Source organism: Stylophora pistillata, chromosome 9 (assembly GCF_964205215.1).
Source record: "Stylophora pistillata chromosome 9, jaStyPist1.2, whole genome shotgun sequence".
Lineage (NCBI taxonomy): Eukaryota > Metazoa > Cnidaria > Anthozoa > Scleractinia > Pocilloporidae > Stylophora > Stylophora pistillata.
In genome coordinates, this window is record NC_142527.1 from 12312701 (window position 1) to 12336688 (window position 23988).

Genomic DNA, 23988 nt, shown 5'->3' on the forward strand with positions numbered 1-23988 from the left:
AGTCTAAGAAACCCATTAAAACCCCTTTGGAAACCCATTAAACACCTGGTTTGAGGGGCTTTAAACCCTCTGGAAACCCTGTCGAAACCCGGTTTCACTAAATTACTATGTTTGATAAGGCGACGTTCTTGTATGAAGGGTCACAAATTATCCCTTTATTTGTAACTTTACTGGCTTTCCATCGCCTTGCAGAAGCAAAGCTTCTGTAAAACTAAGCTTATTAATGCGTACCTAAACATGGTTTCCAACTGATTGTCGCTCAGGTCGTCCAAATTCAGTCGTGGAAACTCCAGTGTACCTGTTGGCGGGAACATGGCATCAACAACAAGAAAGTCCAGGTCGTCGTCATCGCTACTGCTTGAGTCAGAACTGGTATCTTCGTGGAGTATGACCGTGAGGATACCGTTAAAATCCTGCCCAAAAGAGAAAGACAGTGGAACTTACAAAAAAAAAACTTTTCTTATAGCTTAAATGCTCAAATAAGAAAACGTACCTTGCAGCGGCCGCCATTTCGAGAATAAAAAATTCCCAGAATTTCGATGTTTTCTCACGCTGTTACTTGACGTGATAACCGGCTCTGCTAAACGACATGAAACGGTGAAACCTCGGACGGCAAACGCCAAACGCCAAACCGCGGTTTTACGTCAGCCGTAAAAGCGAACAACGCGGTACTAAATGTCTCTAATGTCAAACAGTGCCCCTCTGCTTTCATTGCGAACAACCTGGCGCCACTCCCCTGGTCTTATATCACCACTTCCATCTTCACTGTCAACAAATCCTGATGGACAGTAGGATGCACAGTTAGTTTGTCTCAGGTAATTATGTAGGCACACAGCTGCTTTGGTAATTTCTTCAGCTGTTTGCACTGAGGCCTGAATTGGACGACTGAAAACATCATCATCGTCATCTTTTATTTGCCTTATTTTAACAATAAAAATATTTCATTACAGCGATAACGGTTCGAAGGCGAGGAGACCCAAGAAGCCACCGGGCTTATGGGAGAGCTTACAATAATAAATTACAATAATCACTTACAATAATAAATCAAGTAAAGAAAAAGTGCTGCGAATGGGCGGCTTGGCCAATTCAATGATTATTTAAGTAAACACTCTTGCAATTTCGTCTTAAACCTAGAAAGTTTGACGAACAAGTGACTAAAATAGGGAGAGACTTCCAAATGTTAGGACCTTGGTAGAGAATTGTAAATTGCTTGAGATTTGTACGGCACAAATGCGTTCGATAACTACTGGCTGTTCTTGTACCATAGTTGTGAATTTGGCTATTCCTTACAAAACGATTGAGAAGCAGTGGGGGAAATAAGTTATTTTTGAAATAGAACATAAATTTGGCGATTTCAAACGTATTGACTTGGAAAATATCTAAAATTCCTACCTTGGAGAATAGGCTCAATAGTCTGAGTTGGTGATAGCCTGCACAGCTCGCTTTTTGAATTAGATACGTATGTGGACGACCAGGCGGACTTACAGTAGACGATGTAAGGATAAACTAAGGTGTAGTACAAAGTGAGTTTGGTTGTAGAAAATAGGGAAAAGCGAGACCTAAATATAATACCTATTGATTTAGCCATTTGTTTACATACATAGCTGATATGGTGTTTCCAGGTGTGATGATTGTCAATATAGACCCCAAGGAACTTAGTTACATTAGATTGTTGTAGGGGTTTGCCTTCAAAAGAGAGAGAAATGCTGGAGTTAAATTTCTTCTGTCTGGGTTTAAAAATGACGCAGTTAGCTTTCTTTATATTAACTGAAAGCTTACTACATTTTAGCCAAACGTCAACATTTTGGAGTTCATATTAAGTACGGATTCTAGGCAATTTAGGTTTGAGTGAGAAAAAAAGATACTGGTGTCATCAGCGAAAAGTAGAGGGTCTGTTAATTCAGAGGCATTAAGGAGGTCATTAATGTATGGGATAAACAACAGTGGGCCTAGAATCTAACCCTGAGGGACACCAGACTTGATGGTTTGCACTGGAGAGCAAGCTTGATTGAATTGGACAAATTGCTGGTGGAAAGAAAAGTAGCTTTTAAACCACTGCAGAGCCACGTCATGGATACCATAGTGCTTCAAATTGGCAAACAAGATTTGGCGGTCGAGGAGTCGAATGCTTTGAAAAGATCTAGGAAAACACCCACCGTTGTTTCGTGTTGGTCGATTGCAGATGCAATTTTATTTACCAAATGAATTAGCGTGTGCGATGTTGAGTGATTTTTCCGAAATCCGAACTGACAGTGGTACAGTATATCGTGTTTTTCGGCAAATTCTACTAAGTGATTATATATGACTTTTTCGAAAAATTTGGAAAAATTATACAACAAAGAAATAGGTCTGTAGTTTACAAAAAAACTAGGATCCTCTGCTTTGCAGATGGAAATGACTTTAGCCATTTTAAGTTTGTCCGGGAAAATACCTTTTAGCAAAGATAGATTGATCATAGTACTGGATTTCCGAATTTCCCTTACTTGGATAACTCTGCGAATCAATGTTTTTGTAGGCTTTATACTTCATCTCAGAAGATGTGGAGGGCGATGTGACGAGGTTTTTGTAGAGTCTGTTTAACGGATTTCAGAAGTCCAGGGCTAAGCCATGGGGGAAAGAACTTGTTCACCTGTTTACCTTTGAGAACCTTTAAAGGAAAACAGGCATTGTAGATTCTGGAGTATTCTTCAATAAAATCATTAGAGGCCTCATTGGGATCTTCCATGTTGCAAAATGAGGACCATTTTACGTTTGAAAGGTTCTCGTTGAATTTTTGCAAATTATCGTTATTGAATGAGCGTATCATAATTTTTCTTTCTGTGCCGTGCGTTAGAGTGTCGTCAATAAAATATGTAAAAACAGGTAAGTGGTCAGGTAAATCATTTATTATAATACCATTAAAAACATTATGTGCAAGGTTGTTGGTGAATATGTTGTGGATTAGTGTCGCAGAGTATGAGGTGAGGTGCGTTGGATTGGAGATGAGAGGAAGAAAGGCGTGTGAAAATAATAAGAATAAATTCCTGCGTTGAAACATGATGATTGCATTGGAGAAGGTCTAGCTTAAAGTCTCCCATTACATAACAATGTTTATTGTCTTTAGAAATTAGTGAGAGAATATTGTTTAATTTGTCGATAAAAATAGCAGTGTTTTGACTTGGTGGTCTGTACACGCAACCGACAATAATGTTTTTATCGTGGGGAACAATAATTTCAAAGAAAAGTGATTCAATTACATCTCGATCTGAAAATTTGCATTCTTCAAGTTTGTATTCAAGGCCGTTTTGTAAATAAATTCCAACATCGCCGCCATCGATTTACGATGGTTGGAGACAAAATTGTATCCTGTGATGTTTATGAGTTCTGCAGTGCAATCAGTTAGCCAAGTTTCTGACACACCAATCACAGAGAACAGCATATTAAGATTTCTCAGGGTTGAGACAAGATGGTGCGGTTGAGACAAGATGGCGGCTTGACATGGCTGCGTGAGTAGTGGATTTCTTCATCTTTATGCCAACCTAGAACTCAATCATTACTCACTGAACATGCCCGATCAAAGTTTAAGTGCAAAAGAATTACGAAAAATTTGGAATGAAGAATTTCTACCAAGTATAAGACGTGAACTAAAAACCGAGATACTGGAACTGAAATCGAGTATCAAAGCGCTAACTGAGAGATGTAACGAATTAGAGAAAGTCTCATGACTTCGTTTCTAAGAAATATGACACAGCCGTAGCTGCTCTCCAAAGTGTTAAAAGCGAAACATCTAACCTCGATAAAAAACACACAGCGATTGCCAATTCGCTTGAGGGGAAACTCGGTGAGCTGACGAAGACAACCGACAGACAAGTTCAGTCATTGTACCGAGTCGAATGCGCTCTTGATGAGACCCAACAATATCAAAGGAGAGACTGTTTAGAAATCAATGGCGTACCGATCTCATCGTATGAAAACCCTAATCAACTTGTGAAAGAAGTTGGATCGCTCGCTGGTGTTGAAATTGATGACTGTCAAATTGCCGCTGCGCATAAACTCCCAGCCTCAAAGAATGTGACAAATCGTCTTATTGTGAAATTAATGCAGAGACATAAGAGGGAGGAACTCTACAAGAATCGGAAGAACTTAGTAGGAAAAACCACCCGTCACCTACCTTCAGTTGAAGGTAGAAATGGCAAGATCTTTATTAACGAATCATTGACAAGTTATCGCAAGAGGCTATTTGGTCGCATAAGAGAGTACAAGAGACAAAACAATTTGAAATATCTGTGGACAAGCAACGGTAAAATTATGTTAACCACCTCCCGGTTAGCTCAATTGGTTAGAGCGCTGGACTGTTGTGCGGGAGGCCGAGGTCGACGGTTCGAGCCCCGGCCGGACCAACACTCAAGGTCTTAAAATAACTGAGGAGAATGCGCTACCTTTCTATAATATCAAGAAATGGATAGACATTCTAGTCTTCTCGGATAACGACGAATAAACCGTAGGTCCCGTCTCCTGGATCTAGTAATTAGTTAATTTGGTTAGGCAGGGGACGTTAAAGAACCCACTCACGAGATTACTGTGATGTGGTCTGGCCTGTTTACTGGGAATTGGGGGGAGGGGGCATCTTCCTTCAATTGTTTGTAAACTGCTGATGCAGTCCGGCCAAAGTCCCCCGAAAAGTGTTGTGATGCGCATTTGATCATATCCACATGTTAATTTGCGCAATATAAATATTAAATTATTATTACAAAGACAAATTACATCCTAGTCTCATCCTCAAGATTAAGTGGAAGTATAAATGTAAATAACATTAAGATCCAAAGCCAAATAAAATACCTGGGTGTCTATATTGATCAACACTTACAATGGGAACCTCAGATTAAACATATTACCTATAAATTAGCAAAAAATATCGGAATTATTACTAAATTGAGACACTATATAAATCTGCATACTCTGAAAAAATTGTATTACTCTTTCATCTATCCCTATTTGACCTATGCTATCACTAGTTGGGGAAGTGCTTGCAAAACTAGACTAAATAAAATCAGAACTAAGCAAAATAAGTGCATTCGTTCAATTTTTTTTTTTTTTTTTGCACACAGTAGAGAGAATGCTACGCCTCATTATCATTTATTGGATATCCTGACAATTGATAATATTTTCAAACTAAAAGTAGCACTCTTTGCACATAAAATTATTAACAATCCAACAGGCATCCCAGCAATTTTTTCTGGAACTCTACCTCTGGCTTCTGACTTCCATAGCCATTACACTAGATTTGTTTCTAACCTTAACTTCCGTAGGCCTCTAATACATAATAATTATGCAGCTTCTACTTTTACTTTCATTGCATCGAAAATATGGGACTATCCTACTGCATTAAAAAAAAATTGTTATTTTCGCTTCTCAAAACAACTCAAGCTATATCTGCTAACTTCACAATCTACTTCTTAGAATGCATTGATTTAGTTTACTTTAGTTTCTTTGTTCTTAGTCTTTGTTCTTTTGATTCAATATAAAAAAAATTAATTCTCCTTCTTTTAACTTATTTTTATTTATTTATTTACGTATTTACTCACCTCTCTATTCTTTGTTTATAATACTAATTGTGTATAAATACCTTGGTTAGTGTAAATATAGAATTAAAGTAAAGTAAGTCTTGTGTAAATGTTAAGATACACCAGTTAATTACACACTGTGCACATTTTACTTTTGATTATTGATGTAATTCATTACCAGAAATTGACGACAAAATGGCGGACGGAGATTCCGTTGGCCCTTTAAAAATGGCCACCCATATAATAGTAAAATGTATGGAATACAACAGAAAGAGCAAATTTATAACATTTGAGTAACTCGCTGACCACTTGCCGACCTCCTAATGAGGAAAGCATCTACTGCAGAATTTACGGGAGTAGTTATTTTCAACATCGAGGCAACAAACGACCTGCCAACTCTGCGTTTGTGGATACCATAAAACAGCCCCTCAACAGCTTTAAATTGTGCGCAAAACGGTCAAATGACCTACCTTTTATGCCCTCCAGCAAACTTTATTTACATCGGATGCAAAGTGCCGACCTCTTAAAATTTTGCTAAATGTTTACATTTTCAAAGGCTACAAAAATCCGTGTCTGTAACCTTTCCAGCGTTCTGCCAAATTTATTTGAAGAAAGCACATTTTCAAGATTACTGTGGCAGTCCAAGGAGACCGGAAATTAGACATTTCACTAGGATCCATTCGAAGAAACGAAGACTTTTCCCGTGCTTTTTGCTCTCATTCGAACGACATTTTAGGCTGATTGCCTGGCCTTTTACAGGGGAATAACGCTGAACAGTTATACGGTAGGCTCCTTAATGAAACTCGGTTCTGTCTTCGCTGTCAGGAATATAATTTTGCATTAGACGAAAATGTCCTCTTTTCTCAGTGAGATTGAAAGGCTAAAGATCGATCACAAATTAAGTGTTGTAAATCCTCCGCTTTCCTACATAAGACAGCAAAATGTTGATCGCTTTGCTTTAGCTTTAGCTTTGGAGATTCCCTACCCTCTGTTACAACGATGGTATAGCATGGTTAACGAAAATGAAGATCAAGGTAATCCTATCGATTACTTAGACCTGTTGAACACTTGGATCCCCAACAAATGGTTTCAGATAAGCAGAGAGACAGGGTTTCGTATTCAGGGTAGAATCAGGCGCGAGGCAAGCTCAGTTATTTCCAAATACAAGAAGGCAAATGGTAGTAGAAAGAAAGAGGAACTCAATAAAAGCGTGCTCAAACTTAGCATTTTAGTCAGTGAGCTAGTGTCTGTGGGAAAAATGGAAGACGATTTGCATCAAGCTAACTCAGCATTAGTTGAGTGGCGCGAGAAATGTGCAGATCTTGAGAAAGAAAAAGAAAGTTTATTGAAGGAAATGGCAGCAGCCACAGAAAGGAAGGAGACAGAAATAAGTAGCCTTAACAGAGAACTCTGTGAATACGTCCAGAGAATTGAAGAACTAAACGAGGCTACCTCTCCAAATTATGGAAAAACAATAGCACAAGTAGGCGAAAGGCAGAGGTTGAGAAAAATAAAAGAACTAAAAGACAGAGCTGACTTAGCATTGTGGTTTCTTGAGAGTCATGGCCTACAACTAAGTTGTTTGAAAGTCAAGGAAACTAATTCAGGGAGAGCCCATACCTTTGAATATGAAACAGAGAAGGTCAGTCAGGAGGATGAAGAAAATGTAGAGCAACTTCTGTTTTTACTTGATAAATTTTGTGTCAGTGATGACATGTACCATGAACTTACTATTCTGTACAATGATTTGCCAAGGTCATATTTAATCAAACAGAAGAGATCTGACCTCAACAAACTCTCTCATATTGAGCAGGTCCCAGGCAATTATCCAGGAGCCCAGATTTCATTTGTGGACACACTCCAGGACCACATAAGGGAATATTTAAAATCTCACCCAAGCCATCCAAGGGAGGAACCTATAAAAATCAAAATTAGTGGGGATGGAGCTAAGATGTCCAGAACAACAAATTTTATGATTTTGTCATTTTCATTACTGCAGACAGGGGAGAGGGTAATGTCCTCTAAAGGGAACAGAACATTATGTCTAGTTAATGGACCAGAGAAATATGACACACTAAAATCATCGATGAAAGATGTCATCAAGGAGATAAATACTGTCATTAAAAATGGCAAGGTAGAGGTTGACGGTGAAGAAATTAACATAGAGATGTTCTTAGGAGGAGACTATAAATTTTTGTTGATGGTCATGGGCCTAAAGGGGGCTACATCTGATTATTCTTGTTTGTGGTGCAAGATTCACAAGCTTCAAAGATGGGATGTGACCAAGGGCATAGATTTTTACAACACAGGGGAAATGAAGAGGACACTTCAAGAAATTAGAGAGTTTCAAGGCTCAACCAAGTTTTGCTGCATCCACCCTCCCTTGTTCGACATTGACCTTGATCATGTCATTTTGGATGAACTTCATTTAATGATGAGAATCACTGACAGATTGACTCACTGTGTTATCACTGAGGTCATGCAGAGGGACAGCAAATCTGATTATTTGAAAAAAAAAAAAAGGAGAAGAGAGGGGGATTTATCTTAAACGACTTATTACTACAATTAACAGCATAGGAATAACCTTTTCTGTGTGGGAAAAAACCAATGCTGATGGCAAGGGAAGTAACACTTATGATTGGACAAGTCTTATCGGCTCAGATAAGAAAAAACTCCTTCAGCTACTTCCATCACAGCTTCAAGAAGAAGATATCATTTTTCCGGAAACAAAGGCGATGGTAGTAAAAATATGGAGGCACTTTGACTCCCTTTACCATTTAATCAACACTGATTTAGAAGAAAATGGAGACCTTTCCCTAGAAGTCTTTGAAAAATCAAAGGAGTTTGTTGAACTCTTTTGCTCTCTTGCTGAAAAGAGAGTTGGCTACAACAAAGCAAGAGTGACACCATACATGCATGCCCTCTGCTACCATGTCCCATGCTTTATCAAAAACTATAAATCCTTTAAGCAGTTCACTGGACAGGGTGTTGAAAAAAACAATGATGACGCAAAACGAGTTTTTTTCCAAAAGTCGAACAAATGGGATGCGGCTAGGGATGTTTTGCAGTTAGAGGCAAGACAGCAAGCCCTTCATCATTGTGAAAGAGAGAAGAGAAAATACGAAAAACAAAATAATGAATACTGGAATAGTGGGATTGTTGATTCAAGGAAGAAAAGAAAGCACTCCAGGGAAGGTGTCAGTGAATCTCAAGGTGAACCATCTGCTTCTAACACCAGTGAAGACACAAGTTCAAATTATGAAAAAATGACAATCAAAGAGCTTATACAGAACATCAAATCACAAAATTTGCAGGTCAAAGGAATATCAAAATTAAAGAAAGCAGAATTGATTGACATTTTAATGAACAGCGATTAAAATAATATTTACAGCCCATATATACTTAAGGGTCATTATGATAACAAGAAGAAACTTCTAGGGAACTTTATAAAAACAACTTTATTCAATTTTGTTTAAGCCTAAAGAACACTTTTACCAACCATTGTCAAACATTTCACTTCTATTTAAAAATGTGAGACAAGTTCACAACAAAACCATTACCTATATAAAGATGATATTTAAAAAAATACATAAACACTGCTTTATGTACTGAAATTTTTGTATTAGGTGATTGTATTCTTAGAGCAGGCTTTCCTAATAATAACCACTGAGACTTTTTCAGCGGGAATAAGTGGTCCCTTCTCAAGGGAACCAAAATTATTTACAATGAAACGTTTTGAATGAAATCCTAGCTTTGTTTTTAATTTAACAGGAAAATCAACTGACACACCTTCACCTAGTTCATCAAAGTAATAATACCAAAATGGAGGCAAACAGAACCTGGAAAAATCCTCTTTCATGTACAAATTGAAACCATCTGGGGCAATTGACCCCTTATTTTTAAAAATGTATCTGACTATGTCATGATCTATACATATGTTGGTGTTGAAACTAACACGAACTGACTTGCACTTCAAAATACCCAACACAGCTTCCACAAATGCTGCAGCTGCTGCCTCCAGTCTCCAACCTTCTATGGTTGGTTCAGTATAACTTCTAAAATAAAAAGAAAACATGCTTTTTTTAAATCCTCAAACTTCAGAGAACACTATTAAATATGACTTAAATTTAGGTCATTCTACCACATTGAAAAACCTTTTAAAGTTAGTAACACTAAACAGACACAACTTTGTATGCCTATGAAGTTCAGTGATAGTATTTACAATTAGGAATCATGTACAAAAAGCATCATCTAGACAGGGAGAAGCACATCACTTGCCAATACTTTATCAGTGAAAATTTTTGTTATTCCCCTAGCAATATTTATACTCTGGTAACTTTATCATGTTTCAACAATAACTTCAGTAATCAATATATATTTAGACAAGTATAATACAACTACAAGTTAGCTTGTAGCTGCAAAAGACTTTCAACAAGTAGCCTTTTCTATTATAGTAAAAAACTCCCGCTAAGTTTATGTTGATGTATTACAATAGCATTTGTAATTTAGATACATGTCTCTCATAATTACCTCACTGCAAAGCAATTTAAATTCTCCAGTGGCTCCCAGCTACAGGTCCAAATGGGCCAATTCTTCCACTTTATGAAATATTCAGTTCCCTATCCAGTGGAAATGAGTGGCTATAATTTAGCAACAATTTTTCAGTTTGTGGATAACAAGAAAGCAATTGTTTAATGTTCGGTTGGTGCCTCAAGTGCACGTACAGATAACTTCATGTACCTTTTTCCCCTGTCTTTTGCTGATCACTCTTTCCACCACGAACATGTTAGAATTTGAGTTTCTTTTTTTCCTTCGAGGCTCATTCAAAAGATCAGCGGTGCATAGCTCGTTCAACCATTTGTAATTTAGACGTTCACGCACTCGAGAGGCCGCCATGTTGACAACATGATTAATTGAGCATGTCAGTTACCGTTTCAGCGCAACCGCATGGCTACTAGTTCGCGGGGGCAGAATGTCGTCAATTTCTGGTAATGTTACTGTTTTGTTATATATTCTGACTTCTATAATCTGTAGTAACCTCTTGAAATAGTGCGAATAAAGAGTTTCCTTTCCTTCCTTCCTTTCCTCAGCAATGAATAAAGTTGATCGCAATTTCTCGTTAAGCTCCGAGTGTTTAAGTGTATAATAGAAAAGTTTGTTTTGTCGCCAAAACAAGCTACTCGATTGTTCAGATCTTCCTCAACCATATAGCCACTATTGGGCAGGCGAGTTATAAAATTAGAGTCGGGATTCAGATGACTACACATTGAGGATTTTTGGTCGGTTTTGGAGCCACCCCTACATTTTTGGGCTCAGCCGTATCAAGGCCCCATGGCCTTGTGGGCAAAAATTGGCCAGAACCAGGCACTTTTCTCCGGAGGCCTGGCTGCTAATCTGATGAAAGAGAAACTGCTTGGTATGTTTGAGATTATAGCCGAAGAGCAGAGCTTCAAATTGATACTAAATTTGTTCACTTTCGTAGTTAGTTTTTAAGGTTTTTGGCTCAGGGAAAGTCGTGAAAGTAATCGGGACATTTTGCTGGTTATTTTGGTGAGGTTTGAGGTCTTTACTGTCGCATGTGATGAAAATCTGAAACGATACGACTGCTATTTATGGACACAAGGACGTGACGGGAAAATTTCACGAGGATTGACAATATTTTCACGATTTTAAACCAAGATGTCAAAGCGCACGAGAAGTCAAGAGAGGTTTCAATAGGAGAGTGGGCTCGTAAAGCGAAGTATAAGCGCATCGAAGCTGTTGAAGTGAGCAAAAGCCTTGAGAACATTGAGCGGGAGATTTCAAGTTCTTAGGAGACCACAAAACTTCTAAAGGAAAAGAATGTTCAGCTGCAGGGTGAAATAAAAGAACTCAGGAGAAAGGCAAGCCACTTAAAGGGATACTGTTTTTCAGTTGAATGCAGTGAGTGCATTAGATAGCGCTATTTAAGCAATAGCGAAAATCAGACCTGTACGGGATTCGCTATCGACTGCGAGGATCGTGCATCATACGTATCTTAATACCGCAGTTCAAAATATATGAACTTCATATATTTCATTGTATCTGATGTATCACTTTCACGGGTTTATTACGAATCAACTTAACGGCCTGCTCCCAATTGGCTTGTTAGCTCAATTGGTAAGAGCGCTGCACTAGTATCGCAGAGGTCAGTGGTTCGAATCCCGTACAGGCCTGATTTTTTTCAGGTCTGATTTTCGCTATTGCTTGAAAAGCGCTATCTACTGCGAGGATCGTGCATCATACGTATCTAATACCGCAGTTCAAAATATATGAACTTCATATATTTCATTGTACCTGATGTATCACTTTTACGGGTTTACTACGAATCAACTTAACGGCCTGCTCCCAGTTGGCTTGTTAGCTCAATTGGTAAGAGCGCTGCACTAGTATCGCAGAGGTCATTCGTTCGAATCCTGTACAGGCCTGATTTTTTTCAGGTCTGATTTTCGCTATTGCTTAAATAGCGCTATCTACTGAGAGGATCGTGCATCATACGTATCTAATACCGCAGTTCAAAATATATGAACTTCATATATTTCATTGTATCTACTATAACAATTATTTAAGGAGAGTAAACTGTGAGGTTTTACTTCAACTGTGCTCATTTGTGTCAGCTTTATAATTAATTATAAATTAAGAGTGCCTGTCGGTAAAAATCAGACAAATTCTTAATTTCGCGACAAGGGTGAAAAATTCGATTTCGCTCATATTCTTATGGTAGATGGGCTAGGGCATGACAAAAACTACGGGATAGTCTTTTAAGGCAAAATATCCTTTTATTTCAAAGAAATATGCAAATTACCAAATTCCGTTAAAATCGTCATTTGACGCGCCATTTTATTAAACAAGTTTGAGAGCCTCGCATGCAAAACCACATTATTCTTCCGTCTTTAAAACACTCAAATACATATTTTTTTCAATGTTTAAATGTAGACTGGGTTGGTTTGGGGAAATGCTGCGTTATTTTTTGGAAGTAAAATAATTAAATTTCGAAGACTTGTATTTCATTCACTTAAATGTACTTCGAAAAAATAATTGGTTTTCATCATGTGCGAAACCTTCAAATGGATTAAGCTTCTTGTGGTTGGATCGCCGAAGGATGGTCTACAGATTCCTGTAAAAATTTCTTTGGGCAAATGATTGTGAGCGAAGGGAGAGCTTTTCAAAGTACGTTAAAAATGCAAATATTTGCCATTGGCGTTAACTTTCAATTGACGGGTTAATTGGACATTTATTTTAGCGTGCGCCACATGCCTTGACGTATATAAAGCTGAAATAGTCACAGAGCTGATAATTTCGAAATGTTCTTACTTATTTGCTGCAAAAGGCAGGTCCAAACTCCGATTTAACGTATTTCTCACACCATTCGTCGCATATAAACGTTTGCTTCTGTCTACACAAGGTCTGGTGAACATCACCAACTGTCATCGTATTCAGTAATACAATGAATCTTTGACCATCCTCGGCGCATATGATTGCCACTGCATCTAAGTTTACAACGACTAAGCCATTTGTGGATAGTTGCTTGCCTTGCGCTGCACCAAAATGCTATCACATTAGAACGATTGCTGCTCAGTGAATCCTGGAATGCAGCGCGGTTTATTATTTGTTCGTCACGCAATGCGGTCGTCCCATTTTAGGGGGTAGGGGTAGGGCGATGTCTATCCTGATATGCAACCACTTGGAGTACACAATCTTGCTGAGTAGGAAGAGAGCAAATAAAGTAAAAGGAAGAAAGACAACTTTAACTTTGTCTCCTGAGTTGTGTCCTGTTGTCATCCCTTACGCGGACCTTGACAGCAACCAAAACAACATCTGTCGAACAACCACAGCAAAAACCTACAACCAACAAAGCCAACAAACAACCATACCAAGAATCAACCAACCAAGCCACCAAGCAGCCACAAAAAACAACAAGCCAACAACAACCAACCAACAACCTATCAATCAATCCCACACTCCTGCAGTAATTGTGGTAGATGACAACTCTACTGATACAAAGTCATGGGTTCACATCCAGGCCCCACATATCCCTAAATCCACCTTCACTCTTTATGAGGATGCCAGATGTCACATTCTGAAGAAAACAAACTGGTTATGTGACTCCGAGATTCATGCAGGCCAGCCACTTTAAAAAAAGCAAAATTTCCTTTTGTGGATGGTGTGCATGACCCAGCTATTGCTGGTACTCTGGTGGCCCCAGCAACTGGTGAGTATGTACAAATAATTAACACTGGTAATCATTGGGTATGCCTCAGTACCATTTCTTGGAGGCCTGGAACCATTAAGGTATATGACAGCTTGTTTCAAAGAGTTAGCCCAATTGCCATTGGCCATTCTTGTCGCTTGCTCATGCCTACTGGGGGTTCTGCATTGTTTACGAATGAAAATGTTCAAAAGCAAATGAACTCAAGTGACTGTGGCTTGTTTGCACTAGCATTTGCAACAGATTTGTGCCATAGCATGGACACGGTAACACAATCATACAACCAAGAAAAGATGCGTGCACATTATGTTGACTGCCTTGACTCACTTGAGATAGTTCCCTTTCCAAAAATAATAAGGCGAGTACCATACCATCCACATAACAGCAAAACAACAGTGGATATCTTCTGTGTTTGTAGATTGCCAAATGATAACCCAAAAACAATAAGGCGAGTACCATACCATCCACATAACAGCAAAACAACAGTAGATATCTTCTGTGTTTGTAGATTGCCAAATGATGACCAGGAGTATGTTCAGTGTCATGGCTGGTATCATCCAACCTGTGTGGACATTCCTAACTGGGTGATAAATAGCAAGAGGAGTCTTCTTTGACAACTATAGCACTTACAATGAACGTGTCTATATGATAATGCTGGACAGCTACAAGACACGACATCTTCTCTTGACCACCACTCTTCTGTACTAGCTGCCATTTTGTGAGTAATGATGTTTTTGGGCTTCAGGGATCACTGCGTTTTTATTTATTTTTCTTGATCAAGCAGAAAAGATCTATCCTGAACAATTTTTGCTTTGCTCCATTGTTCCCGTTTAACCCAAATAAAAGCACTCATTACTCGGAGATCCCGCTACGTGAAAGAGAAGACTGACAGTACGTTCCCCCTCAGTCTATCCACCTGAAGTGTGAAAGCAAACCAATCAGAGCCCAAGTTGAGACATCACTGAAAGCCACTAAAGCCTTTCAAATGTTTTTCTTCCAGAGCGCGTGAAAAAGGACTAATAAGAACCCGAGTTCAGCTGTCACTCAGAGACAAAGTCCATCAAAATGGTGGTATTTGCACACTTTTCGCACAGTTTATCATTTTCTACTCAGGAACAATAAAGTTGACTTGATAATGTGCAAACAAATCGCTAATCAACACTATGTCAGTATCCCTGACCGAGGAACGAACAAAATGAAATCCTCGCAAAAATAAGTTCTCTGATTGGCGAAGAAGCTGCTAATGCCTTTGAATGTAAGTTACTATACTTACATTTTGTGTCACTAGAATTTAACTTGACTTTTAATTTCTCTCTTCGCTTACATGCAGGTGAAGAAATAACTTCTTTCAATGTGCTAAAAGATCTGATATCTAGGGAGGCAGACGCTCCCATTTTTGAAAGGCTTGGCCTAAGCTATGAAAAAGCAATTAAAGTACAAAACGAATTCGCCTACCTTCGAGGAAGGACTGATCAAACGAACAAGACTACTACTCCATCGCCAAAGCCATCTTTGACAGATCTTTCCTATGCTGATTCAGCAACTAAGCAGCTTTACCTTGCAAGGTATGTAATGTTGAAACACCATTTCTCTTTGAATTGCACAGTGCGAAAGTCACATTTAATTCAGCATGCTTATTGAAATGACACGCCATCTTGTCTCGCTCCTCTCGCCATTTTCTCTTCGTTGTTCACGGCGCCTTAGTAAATACGAAAAATGTTTTTTATTCCAAACATATTTGTCTTAAAGCTCGTTTAATATATACGTAATCAATAAGATTATCAATATTTTTTGAAGACGAAAGGAGACTGGAGTAGAGGTAGCGAGAGAGAACATGGAGAGATGGGCGTATTTAAAACAAGAAATGGTGAAATGGTACTAAAGATACGAGGCAAAGTTATAAGATATTACTGCTCCAATAAAAGATGTAATTGTTGCCCGATTTATTCTGTTTGGGGACGGAGCATTAAATTTTTTAGTTTAGGGGGAGAGGGGAGAGGTGTGGACACTTTTGAGGGGAAGAATTTTTTTCCTACCTTAGTACTTGTAATTGTCTTGTTTACTAATTTCTTTGCAATTTTTCCCATCTTTATTTGTATGAGATTTCCTTCTTATTTTCTTGTGCAATAATTTTTTTTCGTAATTAGTCACACCCCCTTTTAAAAATGAAATAGTTAGCAGCTTCGACTGTAAGTACTGGTAAATAGATCTCAGCAAATTCAAGAAAATAATTATAAGAGGTATGCATATAAGTAATTTCTGAAGTAACAATGTTTGTAATTTTCTGTAGTGAGACAAGCAAAGCCTATAATATTATCTTTTCTAGATCCGCCGATACGCAGAAAATATGTTGAAAAATAGAATGTAGTGATGAGGTTCACTGAAGCACGTGAACAAAGGCGTAAGACGTAAGAACAAAGACGTAAATCGCCGCTGTCTCGCCTTTTCGTCGCCTTCGTTTCGCGGGTTAAGCACAAAAGATGAAGAAGATTCGATGCCCTTATCCAGTAAAAGATAATGACTGAAAAATTCCTAATCCAAGACTCTAGAGCTACTGCTACTCAGGCGAATCCTTGACTGTGAAGAAACTTAGCGCGAGACTTTGAAAATCCATCTGAAGATCAGTCAGCTGGCGAGGATTCTGTGAAGATCTTGTCGGAGGAGGAACCATGTGGGGAAGAGTACACCGATTATTAGGACGAAGCAGAACGATTACCAATTGTAGATGTTTCTTTTATTTGTGGCGATTAATCCACAGAATAAATTCGGCCACAGATGGAGATTTCAGTGGAACAGTTATACCTTATAACTTTTGCTCTTGTCTTTAGTCCCATTTCACCATTTCGCTATTTCGTGTTTTAAAAATGCCGTGGGGAGACGACCTTCCCAAATTCAACACGCCAGAAGCAAGAATGAAACTCGAAAAACTAGCTAAGGAGCTAGAAAAAGACTGCGGAGTTGCAGAACTAAATTTTGGCGCCGAAGGGATTGCAATTCACATTAAAAATTTATGCAATGAGCAGAGACGATATCAGAACGGCAAAAAACGTCAGCACTCTGTAAGTATAGAGCCCAGCTAACTACAAGCATGTGCATATTGAGCTCTGTTTAATATTGTTGGTAGTGCCCTTATGTATTATTTTTCATTATAACTCAGGTTTACATGTTTATTATTTTGCTGTTGTATACTCTATTAACATCAACATGTAGAAATATTAAGATGACATTTCTTTTTCTTTTCTTAAAAGCTTTCTAAAAGTTATTCTCCATTATAGCTTTTCATTTAAAATTGTCCTAGTGATTCAGTAAACTTGGTTTGACACAAATTGTGAATAAAATCTGTTGATTCTTTCTCATGAAATACAATAACTTGGGTTATGTTTAGTGTAATAAATACTATTCGTCAAAAAATAGTCTTCAAGGAATCATTTCATTTAGGATGATGATACAAATGGTATTTTATCCTTTCCTCCCTGAGTAAGGCTTTGACTTAATTTAATGTGGTTGTAACTTCTTTGGATAAAACTCTTGTGTGACAAAATTCAAATGTAAGCTGTCAAGCAGCAGCTTCATACTCTGCTGTTTGTTTCTGTTGATTCTGCAATGTAAGTTGAAATTCAGAGATTTCTTCTCAATTTTGACTGAACATTCTTGGGAGAGAAGGGCTTGATTACAGTTAAATAATTGATCTTTTAATTAAATTCTTGTTGTAACTGTAATAATTAGTTCAATGAAGTAATCCCAAACTGTAGACTAAGCAGCTGTTTGTCTTTTTCTGCTGGGCTCACAGCTTGCCAAACGTGACTAAAATAATCCCGAAACCTTTAGCTCACTGATAGATTTATTTCATTGTAAAGCGCAAGCTTAAGAAACTGTGTGGCATGCAAGTGACCGATTCGATTCTCAGGTTTAATCACGTACCAAATATCACAATTTGTACTCACCACAAACTTTCAGAATCCATAGCTTCATAAGTGGCCCCTCGACCCTTGAAGCGGCCAGTTGATAATTGATGTCCCTTCTTTTAACTTCACCGCGCCAACGACTTGCTTTTGATAACAACACTCACACTATTCTCGTTTTCCCATTGAACAACTGTAAAACCCACCTTTACAGATGTCATTTTAAGCAAAATAGTCGAGAAAAGAAATAACTTAACGCACGAGCGATCAACGGACGAAAAGTACATTTAAAGATGAGCGCCTAATGGAATTTCCTTTGTTTCCAATCACGGGTAAGATCACATAGAAATTTTGGGAATTGTCATTGGCTTGTAAAGAGAATCCACTGGCTTACCTGATTGCAATCTTAAGAGAACGCGCAAGGTTTGACTGATACACAACAGAGATGAAAAACGTCTGCGCATGCGTGGTATGAGCATGTTGATGTCGTCGGCGAGCTGTTTGATTGTTTGATAAACGAACTGTCGGCGCAGTTTAAACTGTGTATTCGTGGACATAATTTGCCTTTCAGACTGGAATGTAAGGACGCTATTTGAAAATAACTTCTGTAAACTGAGCTCGTCGACACATTGAACGTGTTATTTTTGGGAAATATTTATTTGCCTTCTCAAATAAACATTATTTGTTTCCTTACCGAGTACTTTCAGTACTCGGTAAGGAAACACATTGCAAGCTTAATTTCTTTAAGTATAAGTTACCTCCGTTTTAGATAATAAGCTGAGATTCAAATTGATAGAAGGTAAATAATACCATGCTTTGGTAATAAATGTGAATCTCGAAGAAAAATGGAACATATTTTTATCAAGGCGAAGCGCAAGCACACCCATCCTACAAGGTGTTGCATGAACAAATAAAAAACGCTGCAAAATATCGCGTTACCCCATGCATATCACTCTCACTGGAACTTATCGTTACAGTCCTAAGAGTGTATTGGAAATTAGTATTTCCATATGGTATGAGAGGAGCTCATATGAATGCTGCCACTCAGTAAAAGCAACATGAAACCCATTGTTCTTGTGGATGTGCTATCAAAAGAAAAATTCCTGGGAAAATTGGAATAAGTACAATGGTGTTGGAACTCAAATGAAAACAGAAGCCGGAATTGCTTCAGGATTAATGCTGACAGGGAGTTCAGGACCAATAGTGGTATGGTTGGATTTATACGGGGTCAGTTTAATCCCATTGCTCGGTTTGAACTGGGTCAATTTTATCCCATTACTGGGTTAAAACTGGGTCAATCTAATCCCATTGTTGGGTTAAAGCTAGGTCAAATTTATCCATTACTGGATTAAAGATGGGTTGAGATAATCCCATTACTGGATTTAAAATAGGTCAATTTAATCCCATTACTGGCTTTAAATTGGGTCAAGTTTATCCCATCTTTGGGGATATAATGGGTTTTTTTTAAACCCAAGATTGTGTTTGGTAGCATTTTCCCAGTTTGGGAAATACCAATCAAATACCAATCAAAACGCATAAATTCACCATTTTTTCCTTATCTGGGAATTGCAAAAAGTTCCCCGTGCATGTTCAGCGGTAAAAAATTGCTCTGGCTATATCAATGCTGTTGTCGACATTTTCTTCACCAAAGAAAAACTAGCATCCTCTTGTGCCATGGGCAAACAAAAAAAACCAAGACTGGTGACAGCCACCAACCACTTAACCCGTTGATTGTCCATGCAATCATTGGTAGGTTTTATTATACTGTTTTAACCATTGACTATTTCTACAAAGTTGCCATAATTTTGAGGGTAATCAAGGGCATAAGAAGGAATTCCTCTGTAATTTAGTTTTTATGTACTAATAGGGATGAATTTAACTAGCTAATGTATTAAATTAATAGAAAATAAAAAATAAATATGTGGAATTTGAATTGTCTTAAATTGCTTACATTCCAAACCCATAGCTGAGTACCTGCTTTTAAATGAACACTCAGACACCCAGGTTATAAAAGTGTTGCGACTACTTTGAGTACTGTAGACCACATACATCATTAAATATTTTCAATATATCAACAAAGTTGAAATGGTAAATTGGCCACCGTTACGATTTTAAAAGCTGACGTTTCAAGCGTTAGCCCTCCGTCAGGGCTGTTCTTGCTATGTTGTTGATACATTGAAATTATTTCGTTACCCCCACCGACGCAGCCCCAAACAGTTTCTTTAGAAACTATCAGCCTTTATTCATTATTAAATATTGTTTGGTAAACACAAATCAGACAACAATTAACATTTAATTGTTGATTCTCTCTTTAGGCAAAGTGTGTTCAAAATATATCCAAGACAAAGTTAGTGCTAGCCAAGTGGTTCAAAAAATAAATATGTTATGTGTTGAGGCTAGGCGCCCACAGAGAATAAGAGTTGTCTCTTCCAGAGTAGAATAAAACTATTGTAGGTAAACCAAAAATCAACATAGCCACTTAGGTTTTCTGTTACAGTTACTGTAAAGGGGTAAAGAGTTTGCATGTACAGTTTTACTTTGTAAGTATTTAAATTTTAGTTTGCAGTTTATAAATGTCTACATGGTTTGAATAAAAGGACTTTATAATTAACACAAAGTGGTTGTTTTCTTTCAATAGCTTTCATACCTTTGTGGAAATATTGCAACAATTGCATACCCCCAGGAAGTAGCCTGCAGTTCACAGGCTACCAAATAACTTAGTGAGGTATGGGTTTGCTATGGGTACAAGTTGTGTTTCCCATTGTAGTCCCATTGTAGTCCCATAGTTTTTCCATAGCTTATGGACCACGAATTGATTGACCAAAGGGACATGGAATTGGTATGGGTTACCCCTGATCATACCCATACCTGAGAAAAGTATGGATTTTTACGAAATGTCTATCTTTCCCATAGATGTGGGTTTGGTATGGAACTGATATAAGCTCCCATATCATCCCCATATCATTCCGTTACATATGAATCATCCCATACCATTCCCTCTGCCAATATCATCCCCAAGTATGGATTTTTAAAAAATACATATCTTTCCCATAGATGTCGGTTTGATATGGGACTGATTTAAGCTTCCATACCATCTCATATCATTCCTTTACATTCTTTTCGACAAGTTGAAAACTGGTGAAGTTTTTGTTCAAGATTCTTACGGCTTTCTGTGCTACCTAAGTGTAAGGAAAGACCACAGATTGCCATATGTGGCTTAGAATGATCAGGTAAATTAAAATGTCTAGCGACTGGTCTCGATGTGTCCTTGTCATTCCTTTCCACGTCTCGAGGGTGTTCTCGGAATCGGTCACCTAGTCTTCTGCCTGTTTCACCGATGTATATCTTTTTGCAATAAGTGCAAGTTATGCAATAGATTATATTGGCGGAGGTGCACGTGAAGTGATCGGTGATCTTAATGGATCATTTAGGTCCCGATATTTTATTAGTGTTGTCAATGAAAATACACGTTTTGCATCGTGCACGAATGCATGTAAAAGTGCCTGGTTGCTCTTTAGTCTGAAAAGAACTTCTGACCAAAAAATTGCCTGTTTTTGTCGTGTTTGAATGAAAAGAGCGGAGGCTGCGAAAAGATACTGCTTGTCTCTGGATCGTTTTGAAGTAATTTAAAGTTTTTAAGAATGATGGATTTAACTGAGTGGTTGTGAGGGTGAAACGTGAGAGTGAATGGAATGCGGTCGGAATCTTCTTTGTGCGACGTTTGTAGTGGTGAATGTCGATCAATAAGTTGGGCGTGGTGGTAACCCACTTGAAAGACAAAAACAGGGTAACCACGTTTATCGGAAAACTGGCACACTGACTCTGATTTGTGGTGGAAATCAGAGTCATCACTGCATAAAGGACGAACTCTTGGAAACTGAGAAAAAGGATTGGAATTGGACACAGAAATCGCTGACCTCATTCAAAAACTGGAAGATCTTGAGGAGGAAATTCTAGAATCCGAAGAATTACAATGCACGATTCCAGCACAAATTTGCAGAGTGAAAACACTCTTTGAGACCTGGCAAAAACAGCAGTTGGTCGAGCCTACGAAACAAAACACACAACCCCCCCCCCCCCCTGTGGAATCATCGCAACACAACCTTTGCAGTCTGCCACGGAACAAAACATACCATCCACCAGTGTAATAACCATAACATAGCTGCCACAATCTGCTCAATTAGGAAGCAACTCTCCCTCTCAAGGAGCAACACCAAGTTCAAGCATGGTGAGTATGAGTTCAAATTCAAGTACAGTTCAAAATGTAAGCCGCCTTCCTAAACTCATCCTTCCAACCTTTGATGAAATTCACTCTATTGGAAATCATTCTGGGATTCATACCAAGCGGCAGTGCATGACAATTTTTCCATAAGTGACATTCAGAAGTTTAACTATTTAAGGGCTCAACTGCGTGGGGATGCTTCGAGATTTACTGCTGGATTCCCATTAACCAATGCTAATTACCAAAGAAGTATTGAGCTATTGCAAGAGCGATTTGGTGGAAAGCCACTGAATTATTAGGGAGTTTAAGCAAATCACTACGGCTGGCGCTGCTATGGCTACCGGAGGTAAAATTGTCCAGAAACAAGTCATTGTGCATGTCAGTGGTTCCCATCCAGCCGTAGCAGGAAATCCTTCTTCGCGAGTGGGAAGGTTTCGACGTAGTCTGTGGTACGTGAACTTATCTCGCTTCTTTCTTCGCTTTTTTCATTGTCCTGAGCAATTTTAACTATTGAAATACACCTAACATCTTTAAAAATAGCTTATCGGCAATATTTATCAAGCTTGCTGTCCCTTACCGAGTGAATCTGCCTTTATTTTTGCAGCCGGGTTTGTCGAAGGATCGAATCAGTGTGCATATGGAGAACGCAGAGAACGCAGCGAACGCAAGGAGAAATGCGTGAGTAGAAAGTCTAACTTTTCCTTTTGAAATCTCAAAGACTAATTCAAATTCAAATAGCTGAAGCCAAGGAACGACGAGGGTTATGAGGGATCGCGTAGAAACTTTGCTTTAGTGTTTATTAGCTCCAAACTGGCAATTTTACAACATGTAAGCTTAAATATTTTAATTCACTCATTCACTGTGCACAGGATCGCTTACAATTTTTTTTCCAAACGTTGGAATCCCTCGTCCCTTTGAACGAAGTCATTTTGAGTTTTTGGACGTGCAAAAACTACCGCGAAGACGCTTAATTTATTGGTTTAAACTTCTCAGCCGTACTAGGTTGGTAGTTCGCATTGCTTAAAGTTGAATTTGGTGGGCTACGGCAACGTTCTCTCCCAAAGCCTCGTCATCCACGATAGCTGTAGCAGCACTAGCCGTAGTGATTTCCTTAAACTCCCTATTAATGCCCACATAGAGGCAATGCTTAATTTACCAAATCCATCCACTCACTTGGTCAGCCTACAGCAATTTTGACACATTAGAGAGTTTTAGATCCGAGTTTACTGCGAACCTCTAGCTGCTAGAGGTCACATGACAAGTCTTTCACGTCACATTTGAGGTTCACGACTTGCGTTTTCAACGTGGAGAGGTATGTTTTCACGTATGTTATTTACCTGGAAGCTTTTAGCATATAATTCTTGTTTTAACCCACGTTATGATACAAAAATTTTGTGGAGCAAGTCTTTATCCATTAACAGAGGCATAAACTTGGGAAAAATGCTACATTTGATAAATCCTATTGGATCTCGAAAACAAGAGCTATTCTTGGTTGCTCATTCAAAATGGCGGCTGTAAATTTGCAACAAGGACTGATGTAAGAATGTGCAGCTTTTTGCAGCTAGATAACCCAGTTTTGGATAAAATTTCTTTTATTTTCTTTCATTGATATTTTCTCTACTTCTAAATGAAAAAATAAACCTAGAATGGCTCCATTTCGTTGGCCAGAGGCTTGACATGAGTTCGCTCTTGCCAAGGAAGTTGCTCAACACAACCCCGAGAAACCTGATGAGTGGGAAGCAGTAGCTAGGAGACTCAGCAAAGCATTTTCTATGGATTCATATACTGTCAAGCTTAAGGGAAGAGGCTGCCGTGAAATAATGGATCGGATTTTAACCAAATACAAAGAAGAAGACATGAAAGGTTTAAAGAGGTAAGTTTTCTTTTGGTAGGCTTTTTGATACTCAGAATGGAGCAAAATGTTCAGCCCTTGTCTGGCCCTCTGTTTTCATTAGTCGCAATAACAAAATGTATGACAAGTTCATGTCTTTTCTTGTATCGCCTTCCTTTTGAATAGTCAGTGCTATCTCTTTTGATGCTTAAATGGTAAAATGTACAGTCTATCACTAAAATAAATTTTCATGCAAAACACGA

At 38.4% G+C, this 23988-nt stretch overlaps 4 protein-coding genes and 1 pseudogene across 5 annotated transcripts in view; 3 read left to right on the top strand and 2 right to left on the bottom strand.

Annotated features, from left to right (window-relative positions):
• The window catches only part of LOC111343824 (uncharacterized), a 3632-nt gene extending 3205 nt beyond the window's left edge, over positions 1–427 (bottom strand). Inside the window, exon 1 of the mRNA XM_088733441.1 lies at positions 232–427. Coding sequence (XP_088589567.1) covers positions 232–314 — 83 coding nt within the window. The 5' untranslated portion in view covers positions 315–427. The remainder of the gene's footprint in view (positions 1–231) is intronic.
• Positions 428–2357: 1930 nt separating this feature from the next.
• LOC148723339 (uncharacterized) lies at positions 2358–4829 on the top strand (annotated as a pseudogene).
• Positions 4830–8982: 4153 nt separating this feature from the next.
• On the bottom strand, positions 8983–10621 carry LOC111330557 (uncharacterized). Of its 2 annotated transcripts, none has more exons than XR_015991773.1 (3): positions 10284–10621; positions 10074–10183; positions 8983–9598 (listed from the first exon to the last, which is right to left on the bottom strand). XR_015991773.1 is itself a non-coding variant. In XM_022935429.2 (3 exons), exons 1-3 carry the CDS (start codon positions 10437–10439, stop codon positions 9166–9168), a joined length of 678 nt encoding a protein of 225 aa, XP_022791164.2. In that variant the 5' UTR covers positions 10440–10561; the 3' UTR covers positions 8983–9165. The 2 variants fall into 2 exon arrangements, 1 of the variants encoding a protein (XP_022791164.2); XM_022935429.2 differs by having other exon boundaries at positions 10074–10162; positions 10284–10561.
• A 3046-nt stretch (positions 10622–13667) lies between these two features.
• On the top strand, positions 13668–14459 carry LOC148723340 (uncharacterized; the record flags this gene model as incomplete). Its single annotated transcript, XM_088734426.1, has 1 exon — positions 13668–14459. A coding segment is annotated over one exon (717 nt), but the record flags the coding sequence as incomplete, so codon positions are not given.
• On the top strand, positions 14416–17117 carry LOC148723341 (uncharacterized). The gene is made up of 4 exons (XM_088734427.1): positions 14416–14471; positions 14955–15335; positions 15568–15637; positions 16599–17117. The coding sequence occupies exons 1-4, from the start codon at positions 14416–14418 to the stop codon at positions 16848–16850; spliced, it is 759 nt and encodes a 252-aa protein (XP_088590553.1). The 3' UTR covers positions 16851–17117.
• The last annotated feature ends 6871 nt before the right edge of the window (positions 17118–23988 follow it).

Bases quoted from the DNA above. Each gene is read 5' to 3' on its own strand.
- LOC111330557 (XM_022935429.2), bottom strand. From the start codon at position 10,439: ATGGCGGCCTCTCGAGTGCGTGAACGTCTAAATTACAAATGGTTGAAC. The intron at 10,163-10,283 runs GTACATGAAGTT...TCCACTGGATAG, and splicing joins GCAAAAGACAGGGGAAAAAG to GGAACTGAATATTTCATAAA. The intron at 9,599-10,073 runs GTAATTATGAGA...TTTTTATTTTAG, and splicing joins TTAAATTGCTTTGCAGTGAG to AAGTTATACTGAACCAACCA.
- LOC148723341 (XM_088734427.1), top strand. From the start codon at position 14,416: ATGATAATGCTGGACAGCTACAAGACACGACATCTTCTCTTGACCACC. The intron at 14,472-14,954 runs GTACTAGCTGCC...TCCCTGACCGAG, and splicing joins CTCTTGACCACCACTCTTCT to GAACGAACAAAATGAAATCC. The intron at 15,336-15,567 runs GTATGTAATGTT...TATTTTTTGAAG, and splicing joins AAGCAGCTTTACCTTGCAAG to ACGAAAGGAGACTGGAGTAG.